Source organism: Hemiscyllium ocellatum, chromosome 28, assembly GCF_020745735.1.
Source record: "Hemiscyllium ocellatum isolate sHemOce1 chromosome 28, sHemOce1.pat.X.cur, whole genome shotgun sequence".
Taxonomy (NCBI): domain Eukaryota; kingdom Metazoa; phylum Chordata; class Chondrichthyes; order Orectolobiformes; family Hemiscylliidae; genus Hemiscyllium; species Hemiscyllium ocellatum.
Window position 1 is genome coordinate 19,066,128 of NC_083428.1, and position 20,344 is coordinate 19,086,471.

The 20,344-nt window shown below is 39.6% G+C and overlaps 2 protein-coding genes across 6 annotated transcripts in view; one reads left to right on the forward strand and one right to left on the reverse strand.

Moving 5' to 3' along the window:
• LOC132829173 (phospholipid hydroperoxide glutathione peroxidase-like) overlaps positions 1-6,199 on the reverse strand; it is a 38,124-nt gene extending 31,925 nt beyond the window's left edge. For 2 of the 5 annotated variants that reach the window (XM_060846523.1, XM_060846519.1), the window contains exon 1: positions 6,141-6,199. The gene's annotated coding sequence lies outside the window, so the exon portion shown is untranslated. The remainder of the gene's footprint in view (positions 1-6,140) is intronic. The other 3 variants (XM_060846520.1, XM_060846522.1, XM_060846521.1) reach the window with 3 other exon arrangements.
• A 56-nt stretch (positions 6,200-6,255) lies between these two features.
• On the forward strand, positions 6,256-19,674 carry LOC132829175 (DNA-directed RNA polymerases I, II, and III subunit RPABC1). Its single transcript, XM_060846524.1, has 8 exons — positions 6,256-6,373; positions 11,846-12,020; positions 12,915-13,030; positions 13,975-14,055; positions 16,384-16,442; positions 17,165-17,243; positions 17,349-17,422; positions 19,536-19,674. The coding sequence occupies exons 1-7, from the start codon at positions 6,317-6,319 to the stop codon at positions 17,412-17,414; spliced, it is 633 nt and encodes a 210-aa protein (XP_060702507.1). The 5' UTR covers positions 6,256-6,316; the 3' UTR covers positions 17,415-17,422; positions 19,536-19,674.
• Positions 19,675-20,344: the final 670 nt, after the last annotated feature.

Below are 20,344 nucleotides of genomic sequence, written 5' to 3' on the forward strand. Positions count from 1 at the left end.
CTATGGTCTAGCGATGGAGGAGTCCAAGGACCTGCATGTCCTTGGTGGAGTGGAAGGGGGAGTTGAAGTGTTGAGCCACGGGGTGGTTGGGTTGGTTGGTGCGGGTGTCCCAGAAGTGTCCTCTGAAAGGTTTCGCAAGTGGGCGGCCTGTCTCCCCAATATAGCGGAGGCCACATCGGGTGCAGCGGATGCAGTAAATGATGTGTGTGGAGGTGCAGGTGAATTTGTGGAGGATATCATATCCGCAACACGTTTGCAGCTCTGATCTCCAGCATCTGCAGTCCTCACTTTCTCCTACTTGAACTGACCACAGATTGTCTCAGACAATGCTTCCTGTTGTTGGAGGGAATCCTGAGGGACGATGTATATGTATTTGGAAAGGCAAGGACTGATTAGGGATAGTCAACATGGCTTTGTGCGTGGGAAATCATGTCTCACAAACTTGATTGAGTTTTTTGAAGAAGTATCAAAGAGGATTAATGAGGGCAGAGCAGTAAATGTGATCTACATGGACTTCAGTAAGGTGTTCGACAAGGTTGTCCATGGGAGACTGATTAGCAAGGTTAGATCTCATGGAATATAGGGAGAATTAGCCATTTGGATACAGAACTGGCTCAAAGATGGAAGACAGAGGGTGGTGATGGAGGGTTGTTTTTCAGACTGGAAACCTGTGACCAGTGGAGTGCCACAAGAATCAGTGCTGGGTCCTCTACTTTTTGTCATTTACATAAATGATTTGGATGCGAGCATAGGAGATACAGTTAGTAAGTTTGCAGGTGACACCAAGTTTGGAGGTGTAGTGGACAGTGAAGAGGTTACCTCAGATTACAACAGGATCTTGACCAGATGGGCCAATGGGCAGAGAATTGGCAGATGGAGTTTAATTCAGATAAATGTAAGGTTCTGCATTTTGGGAAACCAAATCTTATACACTTAATGGTAAGGTCCTAGGGAGTGTTGCTGAACAAAGAGATCCTGGAGTGCAGGTTCATAGCTCCTGAAAATGGAGTCACAGGTAGTGAAGAAGGTGTTTGGTATGTAAACAAATCCCTGAAGATGGCAGGTTAATAGATCAGTTAAGGAAGCATAAAGGACACTTGCCTTTATCGTTGAGGCTTAGATTGTAAGAGCATAGATATTATGTTGTGTTGTACAATACTTTATTGTGTGCCATTCTGATCATAGGAAGGATGGGGTGCAGAGGAAATTTTCCAGGATAGTTCATTTTAGCTATCAACGGAGGCTGGATAAGCTTGGGTTCTTTTGTTTGGAGTAGCGAGGTTGAGGGAACCTACTAAATTTTTCCAAGATTCTGAGTGGCACAGACAAGGTGAACAAAAATCAGTTGTTCCCCTGAGTTGAAGGGTTAATAATGAGGGGGAAACATGTGAAGATAAAAGGCAGAAATTTGGAGAGCATATGAGGAACTGTTTTTTATCCTCCGGGTAACAGGGAGGGTCGATGAGGTGGTAATCCTACAACCTATAAAAAGTACTTGGACGAGCATTTGAAATGCCACAATGTTCAAGGCTATGGGCCTAATGCTGGAAAGTGAGACACTATAGGTTTAGTGTAGCTTTGGTGATATAGATTTGATAGGCTAAGGGCCTCTTTACTGTATGATTCTAAGAAATAAGCACATTAAATAAAAAAACCTGGCCAATAATTTCCCAATTTGTAGCTTAGAGAAGAAAAAAAATATTTTCATCTGTCAATTTGATGCAAATTAAGGCACAACTGTTATATGTGAGATAAGACTATGCCAATAAACTGTAAGACAGACAACTTCCTATAAAACCAAACAAGTATTGTTTAAGTACGATAGTTTTATAGTGAAAACTATTTTTAAAAGATGAGGTTGATGCAATTTTACATCTCAGTCCAGGCTTCTGTTTAGTAATGTGTTAATTTGTAAGATGTGGAAACGGAGCTGATAATAAGAGAACAGACTCACATTTGAGGAGGATGGTTAAGCATGGATAGGTCAAAAGGTGATTGTTTGATTTAAAAAAACCCAAGTTTCTACCACAATGCCTGTGGAGTCAGTGAATACTACTACTCTGCTGTTATTGTAGTTACTCCTGCCAAATCTATTGTCATGTTAGATACGTTCTCATCAAACTATTCATATGATATTATTACACACCTCAAGAGCAGGTGGGAATTGAACATAAGCCTCCTGTCTCAGAGGTAGGGACAGCATCATTGCATCACAAAAGCCCGTACTACTTTTATTATATGCTCTGCTTGACTATCTGGTACCATCCTCACACTCCACTATAGCTTGTCTGCCCTCACTCTGTGACTTTTGTCATGCAACTGCCTGATTTGGAACTCCCCTTTTGCTACTTTCCACATTGCTTTCTAGAACAGCTTTTCAGTTGTGATCAAGTGGCTAAAATAATGATCATTTTCCTCTTTGCTCTTATAGTTTCTTCCAAATTTCAAAACCCCTAATTTATTCCATAGATCTTCTCTTATTGTCCAGGTTTCTGAGGCACACAGGAAAGTCAATGGAATGGACCACATTATGAGATTTGTCCTTTGTTAACAAGAAAGTTAAGCTTGTGTTACATCCTACATATTCACAGAATTACTTCTATCTCTATCCTTTGTCTAACTTCTGCATCTCCTGTTACTATCTGTCTAAAATAGACAAACCTATCATCTTGTTCTATTGTGACAGTATTCACTTTAATCTTCACTCTAGTTTTTAAAAAATCTTTCTATCTGCTATAGTTTTAAGTTTTATTGGTGTTTATACTCAAATCCATATTTCCAAACTTCTAGATTTTGCTTAATCCATGGTAAGGGTCTCTTCTGATTCTGCCAGTAATATTGCATGGTCACCATACCATAAGTTTATTGTGCTATTGCCTCAAACTTTTATTCCTGAAACTGCACCTAATTCTTTTAATATTTGGTCTGTGTACAGATTGAATAACCTTTGTTCTACCTTGATTAAATGCATTGAGACACATCTTTTATCAGTGGACACAGGGTATGCTAATAAAAACCTTATGTCTCAACACTGATTGGTACCACTTTTGAAAAGTGGTCCTCCAATAGACTTTAAATCACTCAAAGACAAATTCAAGTGAACTAGTACCTGTGCTAGGTGGAAACCTGAAGTATCTACAGAATGGCCCCATGTTAATGGTAATGTCACCAGATGAATCATCCAGAAGCCTGTATTAATTCTCGAGGGATGTGGGTTCAACTCCCAGCATGGCAGCTAATGGAATTAAATTTGATTAATAAAGTCTTGAATGGAAAGCTAATTGCAATAATGATAACCATTAAATTATTTTTCTAAAATCATGTCTGGTTCACTAATTTTCACTAGAGAAGAAAATCCACTGACCTAATGCAACTCCAGATCCACAATGATGTAGCTGGCTTTTGACTGTCTTCTGAAATAATCTGGCAAGCCATTTAGTTCAATGGTAATTTGGAATGGATGACAAATGTTGTTCTTGCCAGCAATGTGCACCTGGTGTTTGCTTGAGTTTATGACAGCAGTGATGAGAGTATGGAGAAACATGCTCCTCTGAAGGATCATTATTCTAACTGTGCAGTTTTGGTTGTCTTATTTAAGAAAAGATGCTAATGTGTTGGAGGCAATTCAGAGACGGTTTATTGACTTGATACCTTATCTTGCGTGGAAAGGTTGAACATACTGGGCTTGTTTCAAACAGTAAGGAATGCCTTGATTAAAGTGTATAATATACAAAACATTCCTGACCAGGTGAACGCAGAAAGGATATTTTGTCTTATGAATTAGGCCAGAACTAGGAGGCACTGTTAGAAATTAGGGATCATCCTTTTAGGACAGATGAGGTAAATTCTTTTCTTTGAGAGACGTGTGACTTTGGAACTCTGCCTCAGAGGCTGTGGAGGCAGATCATTGCATATTTTTAAGGCAGATAAGATCCAGATTCTAGTTAAACAAGGGAATCAAATGTTATCATGATAGATGGGAATGTGGAATTTGATCTGATCTTACTAAATGGCAGCTGGCTTGTGGGTACAGAAGACTTGCTTTTGCTCCTAATTCATATACTGTGTGTACATGTATATTCATAGACTTGTTGTGGTGTCAAGGACAAAGCACATTTCTGATGAAAAATGAGTAGTTTTTAGCAATTTAAGATAAGCTTTGTGATTACACATTTAGGTGCAGGAAATGCGAATGTCTCAGTTTGTATATCAGAATGTATATCATCAACACCTTTTATTCTTCCATCCTGTGAAGATCCTAAATGAATTTAGTAAAGAGTTACATCTGCATCATCATACTGATTGATGCAGTGTGTTCTAATATTTGGAAACTTTCTTTGCAAGAAGGATGATAATGAGTGGCTAATCTGTATATTTTTTGGCCTCCATGGCAGTATTTCAAAGAGATGATTAAATGCACTAAAATTGTCACATGTCTATAAATACAATGGTAGTAACTGCATTTTCACATCTCTACTTGCTGTATTTCTTCCCTATTGCTTGTTTTTTTCCATTATCAAGTCAGTATTAGTGTATGTCACAACACTCATATGTTAAATATTCTATCAATTTAGGCTAAATACTATTCACTTAAGCAAACGTTTGCAGCTTTTACTTTTCTAGTCATAAATAGGCTTCTTAATATACAGTATTCTAAGCTTCACATATAACCGTCTCCATTTTTCTGTTTACATCTTGCCACTGTTTAACCTTCAGCTCAGTTCAGATGTCACAGTAAATGCTTTATTTTTAGCAGATTTAGAAATGCCTCTCATATCCGAAGTCTTCTCTGATCTGTTGATTAAGTTACTCCTTTGTTTCACAGAGGACAGCCTGGCATGTAATCCATGTTCACTTGTACAGCTCTTTCAGTGAACCTGTCTTTCTGTTTTCTCCGAGCACCTACAATGTGTTGCCAAAATCAAAACTGGATTGGCTGATTTTGGGCTATTTTTATCAGATAAGTGCTTATTTAATTTGCTCATTATTGAGGGTGCATTCCCAGTAGCTGCAAACTTTTACATTGGGTATAAGAGCAGAAATTGCAAGCTACCATTGCTAGACATGTATATTCAATGAAGTTGGTACATAACTTTGTCAAATAGGTTCTGGTGACATGATCGTAGATTCCCTACCCCTATTCCAAGAGACCTGGGTTCAAGTCCTACCTGCTTCAGAGGTGTGTCATTAATTAGAAAATCTGTACAATGTTGTCACCCTTGTTAGAAGCCATGTGAGTTACAACTTAGAAATTCTGCCCACTGTTTTTTCTGCAGTTCTGAGCTCCTGAAGAAAATATAAACATTTTATGCATCATGTGGCCTAGTAATATTATTACTTGCTAGCATTCTAGACACTGAATGAAAGTTCATCAGTCTGCATGTTAAGATTTAGATCCAATAATTCTTACATTATAATTATATCTTAAGTTAAATATATGATAGTGTAAAAAAAGTGCAAACAAAAAGTACCGTCCAAGATCATTAAGTGAACAGCCATGAATCAAAAAAAGTGTACACATTGGATTGAAAATCAAACCACATGATGGAGGATTACCAGATCCTTCATGCCAGAGTTTGCAGAAGACCTGGGGCAGGACGTCTTCACATGGGAGCCCCTGTAGACAGCAGAAAGCTTCAGATAAGCAGCCACTTAGGAGAAAGAGCAAGGGTATTTCAACACTGCATCACTCCAAAGAGCTCCTTTCAATTTTATAAATTAATTGATAATACTAGCAACCTGGAGGAGGCTGCTTGGGGTCTCCACGATTGTACAGACTGGTGGAGCTAGTTCAATTGTTGAATTTAGGCTTCCTTGTGCATCTTAATGATGACAAAACAGGAGGCCACTGGACTTTAGATCATCGAGTCATTTGAAGTCTATAGCACAACTCCTTGGCACATTGAGTGGTCAAAAACAACCACCTTACTATTCTAAACAATTTTTCCAACACTTGGCCAGTTGCCTTGGTATTCTAAGTGCACATCTCAATAATTCTTAAATGTTAGGAGTGTTCTACCTATTCAAACAAAACTAGACTAAATATCATCAGCAAGGAGAAATGTCATGCAAAACACACTACGATAAGGAACTAGAAGATAACTATACAGAGAGAAGTCTATCCATTCGCCCTAACATACAGTTTTCTACCGTTTGGTTTCCTCACTTGCCAAAAGTCTGACCTCCGCGGAAGGACTCCTGTGGAGCATGCGCATTGACGCAGCACGCTCGGCGTTGTTGCTACCGCGCCTGCGCAGGCGGCCAACGTGCGCGCTCGGGGTTTCCGTTGTAAAGTCGTGTCTCGAGCGGGAGCGGGATGGACGATGAAGAGGAGACTTATCGCTTGTGGAAGATCCGCAAAACCATCATGCAGGTGGGCCGTCAGCAAATCTACCATCTAATCGCTCCCTTTTACCCTTTCGGATCTACTTGGCCTTCGCACCCTTCCCCTCCCCCAGCCCCCTTGGCCACTTTCTCACCTCACCATTCCTGATGGAGGGCTCCTGCCCGAAACCTCTATTTTCCTGCTCCTCCTCAGACGCTGCCTGACCTGCTGTGCTTTTCCAGCGCCACTCTAATCTTGACTCTGACCTCCAGCATCTGCATCCTCACTTTCGCCCACATTCTCAATGCCCCTTGGCTTCACACACACACACACACACACACTCGTCTCACGCCTCCCCCACCCCCCTCCATTCCCTTGGCCACTTTCTCACCCCACCCCCTTGGCCCATCTGTATCCCGTCCTGTCCCCCTCCCTTGGCGCCTCTCTCTGTGTCTGACCCTCCGCCTCTCTCTATTCCTATAGGTGTGGACAGACTGCAGTAACAAGAAGTCTTTGCAAAATTGAATTTTTTTAGAATTAGGGAGAAAACTTTGGCTGCAGTCATGCTTGGCACGTTGGAAGATGGTTGTGGTTCAACCATCTTCAAGATGGTTTAGAGGTGTGTAACTTTTCAGAACCGGTTCGATTAGCACACTAATGAACTGCTGTGGTGATGTCCTGAAGCTGCAATGACTGACGACTAACTATCATGACCATCTTTGTATGTGCCAGGCATGATTCCAGCCAAAGTTTTCTCCCTGATTCTAATAAAATCTAGTTTGCTAATTGACCTGAACAGAGAGTTTATACAACTCTGGACCAGGTGGGATTTGAACTTGCCTGTCTTAGCTCATAGACGGAGAGGGCAGTACCATTGTGCCTCAAGATCCCTCTTGTTAGTTCATCATGAGAGGTATATTTAATTAACTTGTTGGGCTGTGTTATGACCCACCTCTGGAGCTGGTTGAACTGAAGCTTTCTAGCTCAGAAGTAGAGACACAATCATTGCACCAGAAGAACCAGTACTTCATCAAAGGAGTTTCCTACGTTCAGCTAATCTTCTGCTTCCATTCCTCAATGAACCTGAGTGCTGTTACAATTTGAAACAGTAGGTATGTCCATATTCTTTCTTTCTGCAAGGAACAGTGCCCTGTATACTGAATATAGCTTGAATTGAATTGGCCTTATTGTCATGTACTTTAAACGAGTAGTGAAAAGTTTACAGTTGCTGCATTACAACACCATCTTAAATACAAAGGTACCTAGGTACAAATACTTAATTTCAAATACTTAGGAAACAAAAAAGCAAATTAGAAAACAAAAGAAATAAATAGTCTGTTTTAGGTCATAGTGAACTTTTTACAACTTTATTTTTCAAATTTATTTCTATTTAATCTTTCTGACCCAATGCGTACCGGCACCTGGCTTTAAGCGAGACCTCTGTTGCTTTGTTGCTGCCTGCGTTGGACTCACCCAACTTTAAGCATCATCTCTTCGCCGTTAGACACATTTCATTAATGTCACTGAACCCATACTCTTCCTGCAACCAAGAGTCCTCGCCTTGAGGCCAAGCCATGCAGCTGCCGAGCCACGAGTCCCACTTCAGCGGCAGATGTCAGCTTGCCGGTGCCACTATCCAGTACATGCTGATGTGCCACGCTGAACCTGAATGACAATCTTAAATTGATTGCCAGTCTAATTGCTCCCTCATTTAGGATTGTCCATCAAATTTATCATATTTGGCCAAATATTAGACATTATTGTGAGTTTTGCGTGCTTGGGCTGTTTAGGTAGTCATAGCTTATTTGTTGCAAATAGCTGAGGGGGAATGCTATTTGGGGTGTATATTGGAAGCTACACTAATACACAGGGCCCTGTTGTTTGTAGACAGAAGATGTACATGCAATGTTCCTATTTCAATTGAGCAAAATAGGGGTTACAGCATTGGGCTAGGTAACAGCAATATCAGTCAACTGCCTTCTTCAAAATTTGTCAAGTTTGGTATTAACTATGTGGCAGTGCCTCTACCAGTCAGAATATTTGCCAACTGTTTGGCATTCCTTTTCCTTTTACACCATAATATTAGTTTGTCCTTTGAAACTGTATGCTTGTGAAATGCCCTGATACACATTGAGAAGACTTATAGCTCGGGTTGAGGTTTTGGATGTAGGTTTGCTCACTGAGCTAGAAGGTTCATTTCCAGACATTTCGTCACCCTACTAGGTAACATCTTCAGTGGGCCTCAGGCAAAGCAAGGCAGACAGCATTCAAGGAGCAGGAGAGTCGACGTTTCAGGCATGAGCCCTCCTTCAGGAATCCTGAAGAAGGACTCATGCTCGAAACATCGACTCTCCTGCTCCTTGAATGCTGCCTGACCTGCTGCGCTTTTCCAGCAACACATTTTCAGCTCTGATCTCCAGCATCTCCTCGGGCAAAGCACTGCTGATAATTCCTGCTTTATATGTTTGGGTTTCTTTGGGTTGGTGATGTCATTTCCTGTGAAGCCACTTCCAGTTCCTTTTCTCAGGGGTGGTAGATGGGGTCTAACTCGATGTGTTTGTTTATAGAGTTCCGATTGGAATGCCATGCTTCTAGGAATTCTCATGCATGTCTTTATTTGACTTGTCCAAGGGTGGATGTGTTGTTCGAGTTGAAGTGGTGTCCTTCCTCATCCATACGTAAGGACACTAGTGAGAGAGGGTCATGTCTTTTTGTGGTTAGCTGGTGTTCATGTATCCTGGTGGCTGGTGTTTGGCTTGCTTGTCCAATGTAGTGTTTGTTACAGTCCTTGCATGGTATTTTGTAAATGACATTAGTTTTGCTTGTTGCCTGTATAGGGTCTTTCAAGTTCATTGGCTGCTGTTTTAGTGTGTTGGTGGGTTTGTGGGCTACCATGATGCCAAGGGATCTGAGTAGTCTGGCAGTCATTTCCGGTATGCCTTTGCTGTTGGGAGAGTGGCTACGGTTTCTGGACGTGCTTTGTCTGCTTGTTTTGGGTTTGTTGCTGAGAAATCGGCCGACTGTCTTCATTGGGTACCTTTTGTAAACAGCCCTGTTTACATCAATCAACATTAACCTGGCCAAGGAAACACTGACTACACTATTAGAAGACCCAAAGACACACACACCAAACATTACTAACTTCATCAACAAGGAAAGGATCATCAAGCTAGTGGACCTATGCCTTAGCATACACTTCACCTTCAACAAAACCTACAGACAAAACAACAGAACACCCATGGGAACTCCGATATCAGGGTTCTTAGCAGAGGCAGTAATGCAGAGACTTGAACAAACAGCTCTGCCAACCATCTAACCCAAACTTTGTGTCCACTACATGGATGACACCTTTGTCATCACTACACGAAACAAATTAGAGGAAATCTTCAAGACCATCAATAATGCCTTACTGGCGTAAAATTCACTAAAGAGGAGGAAACAACAAACTGCCATTCCTAGATGTCACAGTAGAGCAAACAGCCAAAGGGAAACTTCAAACCAGCGTCTACAAGAAAACAACACATACAGACCAAATATTGAACTACAGAAGCAATCATCCCAACATCTACAAATGAAGCTGCATCAGAACATTATTTCAACAAGCCAACACACTGCAGCACAGAGAAACTACGCAGAGCAGAGGAAAATCACCTATACCGTGTATCCAAAAAGAATGGGTACCCAATGAACACAGTCTGCCGTTTTTTATTTTCTCAGCAGCAAACCCAAACAAGCAGACGAAACATTCCCAGAAACCTAGCCACTCTCCCCTACATCAAAGACATCTCTGAAATGACTACCAGACTACTCAGATCCCTTGACATCATGGTAGCCCACAAACTCACCAACACACTAAAACAGCAGCTAATGAACTTGAAAGACCCTTTACAGACAACAAAGAAAACTAATGTCATTTACAAAATATTATGCAAGGACTGTAATAAACATTACATTGGACAAACAAGCAGAATACCAACCACCAGGATACATGAACACCAACAAACCACAAAAAGACATGACCCTCTCTCACTAGTATGGATTTGGATGAGGAAGGACATCATTTTGACCACAGGAGATGACATCACCAACCCAAAGAAATCCAAACATTAGAATAGATTACTTCAGCCCAACAAGTCCACACCGACCCTCCGAAGAGCAACCCACCCAGACCCATTCCCCTACATTTTCCCTTTCACCTAACACTATGGGCAATTTAGCATAGCCAATTCACCTAACCTGCACATCTTTGGACTGTGGGAGGAAACCAGAGCACCCAGAGGAAACCCACACAGACACGGGGAGAATGTGCAAACTCCACACAGACAGTCGCCCAAGGGGGGAATTGAACCCGGGTCTCTGGCATGTGAGGCAGCAGTGCTAACTACTGAGCCACCGTGCTGCCCCAAATCAAGGCTGACACTTAGTGATTAGATTCCCTACAATGTGGAAACAGGCCCTTCGGCCCAACAAGTCAACACCGACCCTCCGAAGAGTAACCCACCCAGACCCACTCCCTCTGACTAATGCACCTAACGCTATGGGCAAATTAGCTTGGCCAATTCACCTGATCTGCACATCTTTGGATTGTAGGAGGAAATCAGAGCACCCGTAGGAAACTCACGCAAACACAGGGAGAACGTGCAAACTCTATACAGTTGCCCGAGGCTGGAATCAAACCTGGGTCCCTGGTGCTGTGAGGCAGCAGTGCTCATCACTGTGCTACCATACCGCACTACAAAATGGTTAATTCAACTTTGATTAGATTCCCTACAGTGTGGAAACAGGCCCTTTGGCCCAACCAGTCCACACCGATCCTCCGAAGACTAGCCTATCCAGACCCCTTTCCCTCTGACTAATGCACCAAACACTATGGGCAATTTAGCATGGCCAATTTACCTGATCTGCACATCTTTGGACTATGGGAGGAAATCCACGCAGATGTGGGGAGAACGTGCAAACTCCACAAAGTCACCTGAGGCTGGGCTTGAACCTGGGACCCAGGTGCTGTGAGGCAGCAGTGCTAACACTGAACCACCGTGAAAGCAGGAATTATCAGCAGTGCTTCGCCTGAGGCCCACTGAAGATGTTACTTAGTAGGGTGATGAAACGACTGGAAATGAACCTTCTAGCTCAGCGAGCAAACCTTCATCCAAAATGTCTTGTTGAGCCCAAAATCAAAAGCCTTATCTCAATTTTTTTTGAGTGCTTTCTTGCTGCGTGTTTAATGTTAGTGTTAAACAGGTGAATAAATTGCCTGCTAATAGGCTGCAAACTATTACCTTGAGAAACTTTCAAATTCCGGTATCTTGACAATCCTTGCTTCAATCTACATTTTAGTATCAGCAAAATCACCCTTTGGCTGCAACGGGATTCTGAATTTGCCCTTTGGGTTTGAATCATGTTCTGTATATTTTATGTTTTTTCCTTGATCAGTATAGTTAGAATAATTAGAACAATTTTTAAAAAAATGACAACTGGAGATAAGTATTTAAAGGAATTTTTATCCTATGGAATTCACAGCTTTGCCATGATCGTGGATATTTGGTGACACAAGATGAATTGGATCAGACACTGGAAGAATTTAGGGGTCAATTTGGAGATAAGCCAAGTGAAGGGCGGCCACGACGTTCAGACCTTACTGTGCTTGTTGCTCATAATGATGATCCCACTGATCAGATGTTCGTTTTCTTTCCAGGTATTTAAGCTAAAGTATTTGTTGTTTTTCCTTTCCCTCTGCATTTTAGGGTTGAATCACTTGTAATCCATCTTTCTATCACCACTCAGCATGTTTACCAGTAGCTGGTAATCAGGAGGAACATATGATTACCCCATGGATGTGTAAGGTCATAAAGGTCTTGTGGCACAAAGGCAATGTTTCTATCTCTGGGCCTAAAGGCTTGGGTTCAAGTTCCACCCACTCAGAAATATGACACACTGCCTGTGAACAAGATGATAAGAAAATGTGTGCAAGTTAATGTAGATATCTAGTCTTAAGCAACCGGATCCAAATGTGAGAAGGCATGTCTGCAGTATGGTGCTTTTGCATTATTCTCATAGCAATTGTGAACTATAATACCGCACATTTTCCTGGAATCACATACATGGAGTTTGAGATCTGTTCTGATATGAGCAACACTTCCAACTCCTATCCCACTGCATATACTGCCTTAAATTAACTACTAAACATGACTAGCAAGCCTATTGACTTGTTTAATTGACGGGGCAGTGTGTGTCTTCAATTATTCAGTCAAGAATCAATGTATATTCAATAGTGACAACTCTATTCCTGTTAACATTCCTCACATGTCTTGAAAAGATAAAGTGGCCCAACCCCACTTGAGATGAGTGACATTTACAAAATGAATGGGAATGTGATATCAGACTTGAAATGTTAACTCTATTTCTCTGCCCACAGATGCTGCCAGGTCTGCTGAGTGGGTCTCCAGCATTTTCTGTTTTGTATTCACTATGTAGTATTTATTAGTCTACTCAATGAAAATAGCATATTGTTGCTTTTTTCAACTGATTTTTCCCTGTGAACAATGTTGACTTGTTTGAAACTGATATACAAAAAATGTTCCTTTATTAGAGGAGCCAAAAGTTGGGATCAAAACCATTAAAATGTATTGTCAACGCATGCAGGAAGAAAATATTACCAGAGCCATCATTGTGGTACAACAAGGGATGACCCCATCAGCAAAGCAGGTATAAAGTGAAAATTTAACTATTACAAAAATTTGCTGAAATATTTTTTTCTTCTGCTTGCTGTTAATTTTCAGTTATCAAGTGTACAAACAAATAAGATCATGGAAAAATAAACTAATAAGTGTATTAAAATAGAAATTCTTCCTAATGTGAAGTTAGGTAGTATCAGCGATCCTCACAAGGTAAGCAGGTTAATTTCATGTCTGCCTTGTCCTTTTCCCTTCAAGACAGTACTGTAATAGATGAAATTCATATCCTAAATATTGTGGTTGTTTGGAGTATACTAATGATTGCTGTGAACCAACATGTGACTTAGATTAAGGTGTACCATCCTATATGATACTTAGTGAGAAACTGTTTTTGCTGATTGTGGAATCTAGGACTAGGGAACTTGGGTCTAGACATTCATAGTGAAATTGCAAAATGCTTTCACATATAAAAGCTAGCCGTTTGTACATTTCCCATAAATAGCATTTGAGGCTAGATCAGTTGTTAATTTTAGAACTGGGAGTGATAGAATTTAATAAACAGACTTATTTTAAAAAATGTGAGGCAAATGGGATTATACAGATTGGGGCATTATTGTTATGCAATGACTGAAAATGTTTGAGTGGTTACATGGCCTACTCTTATTTTTATAGACCATCCTTCCCTTAAACTGGAAAAGGAGAAATGAAAAACTTTGGTATCTTCAAATTTACTATGTTTATTGTTGCACAGTATTAGTTTTGGATGCCTTTACATTGTGCAAAATTTTGGAAACATTTAAAAAGCAAGAGAAGTGTTTGCTCACAGGGGAGGAGTGTTCTGTCAGCTTCTGAGCCTGGTGACTATAAGAGAGAAATGAGGTACATGACTGAGGAAAACATAAATGTTTTTGACAGTAAAATGGGCATAATCCCTTTTACAGTTAAACTTATTTTTATTTCATTTCTTTTGTTCAGTCTCTTGTTGACATGGCTCCTAAGTATATCCTTGAGCAATTCCTTCAACAGGAACTTCTAATTAACATTACAGAACACGAGGTGAGTTTTTAAAAGACTTTCTTGAAATATATATCGGTTTGAAGATCAAGATACTATTTGGAGTGTTAAGCAACAAAATATACAAATGATCCTCAGTATTTAATCTAACATTTATTTAACCATTTAATCAAATCTATTCTAATTCATTTTTTAAAAACTTTTCTACACAAAGAATGTGATTGGACATAGTGTAACCTTTGTCATTGACTTGGCTTTGTTATTTAATCAGGAATATTTTTGGATTTCAAAAAAGTTATCCAGCAGAATTCTATTTTTGAATAAACTGGAAATACTCAGCAGGATTTGTATTTTGTTTTAATATCCTACATAGGTATTATACACATCATGTGCATAAACCTTAATGTAAATTTTTAAATGATGATTTGCATAAAAATAGTTCTCTTGGTCAGGTTTTTACCTGCACTGATTTCTTTTCTTTAAAGAATATCAGGTGCTCTCCCATAGTAGTATGATGGAAGTAACTCATAATTAAGTATGCACTGGGGGATATCCAAGATGGCGGCGACTCAGCAAGTCTGAGTTTACAGTGCTCTTCCCAAAACCTGGGTAAAGTGAGTTACTCACCCCCACCACACTTACCAAACCACCCAAAAAAATTTTCTAACCTTAATTAGCTGTTTACTATTATATTTAAGCAGTTTAATATTAAGTGGATAATGAGTAAACCAAAGGTATCCCGCAGCTCTCAGAAAACAAAGACCCCTCCCCCACCCTCCTCTCCTCCTCCGGCTGCAGCTGATGTAAAAACAGGCCTTGAAGAGATGATTGCCAGGCTGGAAACGACACTCGTCAATTTCATTGTAGAATCCAGACAGAGATGGAATGCATTCGAAGAAAAGTTACAAAAGCACAGCCAGGCTATTGAGGAATTGCAGGGCCGAGTGGAGGGGACGGAGCTAAAGGCCACGACCTCCGAGGCTGCAGCACAAACAGCTGCAGAACAGGTGCGAGCTCTGGAGCAGAGAGTCCGGGCCTTTGAAATCTACATGGATGACCTGGATAATAGAAATCGGAGAAAGAATATCCGTCTTCTGGGCCTCCCTGAACAAGAAGAGAAGGGACAGTTAGCAGTATTTCTGGAGCGATGGTTGCCCCAGCTTTTAAACCTGGGGGCTGAAACTGACCGGGTAAGGGTGGAGTGGGCCTACCGGGTCGCAGTACGCGGATCTGGCCCAAACCAGCGCCCACGCCCGGTCCTGTTCCGGCTGCAGAGTTATAGGGAGAGGCAGATACTCCTGGATGCCTCCAGAAATCTTGGAAAGGATCCTAAAGCTATGATTCATGAAGGATCCAAGATTATGTTATTTCAGGACTTCTCCCCGGCTTTGGCCTGAAGGAGGAAGGCGTTTGATGAGGTGAAGAAATGTCTAAGGAACTTAAATATTCAATACACCTTACGCTACCCAGCGACGTTATGCTTTACCCACGAAGGATCCGAGTATAATTTTAGATCACCAGAAGAGGCTAAGGAACTTTTAGACTCGTTTAAATAAAGCGTAAGAGACAATTTATGTTGGCTTGCCTCTTCCACACTCCGTGGGGAGAAGTGGATACTTTACTTTACTTTTGCTTCTGTGAGCAGGGTTGTCTTCCCTTGCTATTTTATGTTATTATACTTAACTGTAATTTGTTGGAGTTGTAATTTTATAGTAATGTGTGTTTGTACGTGGCATTGATGCTATCAGATATACTCAGGTATGGGTGGGGAGGGGTGGGGGTGGGGCGCTCACTGTTAACTCTAGCTCGGTATTATATCTAAATCCTATTAAGGAGCGCCCAGGTCAAGGGTGGGACACTGTTTGGGAGAGGATATGGTGGACCTTTAGAAAGGAAGTAAGGCCCCCTGAGAACAAGGGGGAGGATCTCCATTCAAACATGTTTTATTTTTTTTGTTCTTATTGTTTGGAAATAGTTTCCTTTTTATTATACTGTTATGAGTGTATTAGAGAACATTTTCTCTTGTTTGAAGGATGTAAGTGACTCAACTATACACTCTGGATAATTGTGGATTAGATTAGTAGTTAACTGAGTTTCATTGTTTTTCTTTCTTCTTTAGTATCATTCCTTTGAATTTTGATGATTATATATTTAAGATCTATTTTTATATTAATGTTTGTGCTTGAAAGTTCTGTTTATTTTTGTAAATCTGTCAAAATATTAAATTTCTAATAAAAATATCTTTAGAAAAAAAAGTATGCACTGGGGAAATATTTGAATTTTTTTTACAATCAGAATCTAGAAACTGTCAGGCTGTCTAAAGTAGATCCTGTTTTCTGTCAACAAGTTGAATGTAATTATGTCCTTTAGCTTGTTCCAGAGCACATAGTCATGACCAAGGAGGAAGTTACAGAGCTACTGGCACGATAGTATCCTTTGTGTGTTATATTGAAAATATTTAACATTTCAAATGATGCAACTCTGCTCTTTGATTCATCGGAGTTGTACTTTTCCAAACATTACATTGACAATGTGACTAAAGTTAATTTTTGAGTTTGCACTTCAGTAAAACACTAACTGAATTTTGGAATTTTTCATGTGTGTTTCAAGTCCCAATTTTACATTAAGTTTTACTGTGTAGAATTGTTCTTTGTGCTGCCCTTTCAACTTCTCTGCAGTATTTATGTTTTGTATTCTTCTTCTTGCAAATCTGCAGTTATCCTATGCTCTGTTTCCACAACTTAGAATGTACAAGTTCCTGTTCATGGAGAGGACTTCACCTTTCTTCACCTTGCTATGAAGAAAAACACCAATCTTCTGAATTAAAAATTTGGCATTGTGGATGTAAGATCTCCTTAAAAGATTTGTTGATGGGTTCCTTTCTGCTACCTTTACTGAATGTCTTTATTCTTATCAAGTGATGTCACCCTTGAGCACAAACATTAGTGAGATTTTATGACCACATCAGGAAAAGCATGTTTTCTCACTTGATTTCCACACCGTCTGCCAGAAGTAATCATTACTGATATGTATGTTTCACATGACCAAGAAAAAAGTTGTAAATAATGAGCATTGGTCAGTTAACAGAAAATAAGGAACTATCTCTACATTTTGCTGGGTTACAATTATTTGCTTTAAGTATGTTTACCAGTAAGTTAAAGGAGAGCCAGTTGCCAAGAATACAAGCAGGTGATCCAGTGGCACGATACTTTGGATTGAAAAGAGGGCAGGTTTGTTGCTGTATATTGTACAAATCTTGAATCAACAAGTACATCATTACAACTGGTATAAGACATTCAAGTGACACTCCACATTTTTTGCTATTTCTTTTATAGGTGGTTAAGATTATAAGACCTAGTGAGACTGCAGGAAGATACATTACGTACAGACTTGTGCAGTGAAACACGCTGTAAGTATGTTTTAAAACCTTTGACAAATATATACCCATCAACTTTCTCATGCCTGTCTCTCACTTGCAACCAGTATTTATAATCATAGGAAAATCAGAGTTAAACCAAATACATAACTGTATTCTCTCAATCACCTAAGTTGCCTGCTACATGTCTTTTAACATTGCTTCTACCTCAGATAATCATTAAAACCCACATTCATATATTTTTATCACTTTCCAGATTTGCGTATTAAAGTACACTCCTGGCCATCATTCATCTTTTTAAAACTTAACATGAGGAGAGAAGGAGGCAGTTTGGCCCTTTGAGCTTAATCTGCCATTTTGAAAAATCTTGGCCTCAACTCCCCTTTTTCCCGTCTGTGTTTCATAACCCTTCAACCAATTAATTAAAAATCTATCCATCATCTTTAAACTTACTTGGTGGCCTGTACTCTGGGTGATGAATTCTACAGATTCTTAAACCTTTACAGAAGTCCTCATCCTCAAATCTGCTTCCCTGTTATTGTAAAACTATGACCCCTCTTTCTAGATTTGACATTGCCCTTGTGGGGCCATTCTATGCCTACTTTGTCAATCCCCTTTTTAATACTATTTTAATATACCTTTAATTAGATTTCCTCTCATTCAGACATTGCTGGAAACACTCAGCATGTCAAGCAACATCTATGGAGGGAAAGCAGAGTTAATGTTTTGGGTCCAGTGACCAGTTCCAGGAATTTAATTTTATTTTCAAAATAATTCATAGACTAACTATATAAAGCATAAGGCCTTTATCAGGAGAAGACCATATTGTCTCTGGAGTAATGATGCTCTTCTAGCTCAGCAATACTTCCCTGACTTTATTCTGAGAGGTCAAAATCTTTCTATCTCTGACTTCATTAGAATTTATTTAATGGTGGAGGGCTATCAACTCTCTGGTGTCGCTCCAAGGTTTGATACCCTGTGTGTGAAGAAATCTCAATTCCATCTTAAATAACAAAATATTTAATCTTTAACAGTAACAGGAAAACTATAGTACATTTAGCTTCCATTTAGCATAGAACAAAGACTAAGTAGTCCCTGTGCTAAATGGAAGTTACTGTATGTGACCCTAACTTTAGAATTTGTTTTTCTTGCTGCGTTCTATTATATTCACCTGAACATCAATTTTTCAGCATAATCATTGATGAAGTAGGGTAAAAAGCTCATCTACTGTCTTGAATAACTGACTTCTCTTGGAATGCAGTTTTAGGTACGTGATGAACAAGTCCAGAGTGCTGAATGAATTCATCTTTCACTCGTAAGATTGGCTATGACAGTTCAAATTTTCAAAAAGTGTTCATTTTAATTAGCTTTACACATGGTAAAGGGCAATGAGAAGCCAAGCCAACCAATTCTCTTAAGTTGATCAAAAATTAAGGTATTTATTATATATTCACTTGGTTAAAAGTATCAGCTTAATTAAAAGATTAAAATGCCTTGAATCCCATGGCATAATATACCCACTAGTGTGCAAGCAAACGGACCAGGCTCGAGTGATAGGAAGGCAAAATTTAAAGTTTGTTTTGAAATTTTGGTGAAGTAGTAGCCAAACTTGATCTGCTGGAGGAGTTTTCTCAAATTGAAGTTTGTCTTTTTCCATGAGTGGGTACAGTAGTACTTGAAGTTCTGTTTATTTTCACTGTGATGCTCTTGATGGATGTGGGGTCAGAAAAGACATGAAAGAGGAATGCAGTTGTTCCATTGTGAAAGTTTTATTGATACTGCTTTTTTTTTAAACAAACGCAAACTTACAATATTAGTTCTTCCCAGTTAGGGTTTTGAATATGCCAGCTGGCAGTGGTACAGAAATGAGGAAATCCATACTAACTAAAGATTTTTAAATCTTGCTGACTGTCAAGGCTATCAAGGTGCCATTTGAAATAGAGGATTCTTCTTTGGGCTTCTTTTTGTCTTGGGTAGTTTCTGTAGAACAACTGTTTGTTATCCTTGTTCAAACGAAGGCAAGTGTGAGATCCTGCATAATCCATATATTAAACTTCATGACACACAGCAAACTTAAAACTTGTCCGATTTAACAGATGTCACATGTAAAGGAAAGGCAAGACTAATCTTTTTCTCTCCTCTCTAGGTATGAAACTGGCATCAACCACAAGGCAAACATTGAAAACTTCAAGTTGTTGCTGCTTTTTACTGACTCTTGATTTGATCAATGGATGGTCTTTCAGTTCATGGTTAATTTTTATCAATAAACATTTTCATAAAAGCAAGATATTTAAGTGCTAAATATTAAATCAATTAAATTCTGTTGAGAAGTAGGAGCATTTTACTGCATGGAATTTTATACAGCGAACAATTGAATAGTTGACGTCCACTGAGAGTTAGTGACTGGGTTGACTGAGCATATGAAATGCTCTTTAACAGAATATATGGACCAGTTAAGCAAGATTTCTTTCCATAATGTTGGAGAATTGAATGCTTTTGTTGCAGAAAATAATTGAGGCAAAGACAACTGTTTAAAGTGGAAGTTAAGTAACAGTCTTGGTGTGTTGCTTTTAACATAAACCTGACTCAAAATTTCGGGAGCACAGTCTCAAACTGAAGTTAGGACTTGGATAACTGAAGGTGCATATGATAAAGATAGGTAAAGATTAGAGAGTTCATAAAATTCCAAAATTGGAATTTTTTTCAATGATTGTGGGGTTTGAAGAGTTTGAATGAAAAGCTTATTTCTGCAAAATGTAGGGCAAGGGCAAATAGGCATAATTTTCGATTGCTGTCAAAGAACTGGCACAGGCACCCTCGTTATGTAAGGAATTCTACGGAGCTTCATGTTAGTTCAGTGACGTGTAGGATGTATCAACCAGTATCCCTTCAAGAATGTTAAACTCGCTATAACTTTCAAATTTAAATTTTCAGCTTGAATACATACCCTGGAGT

Coding starts and splice junctions, on each gene's coding strand:
- LOC132829175 (XM_060846524.1), top strand. CDS start 6,317: ATGGACGATGAAGAGGAGACTTATCGCTTGTGGAAGATCCGCAAAACC. Junction 6,374..11,845: donor TCCGCAAAACCATCATGCAG/GTGGGCCGTCAG, acceptor TGGAATTCACAG/CTTTGCCATGATCGTGGATA. Junction 13,031..13,974: donor TGACCCCATCAGCAAAGCAG/GTATAAAGTGAA, acceptor TCTTTTGTTCAG/TCTCTTGTTGACATGGCTCC.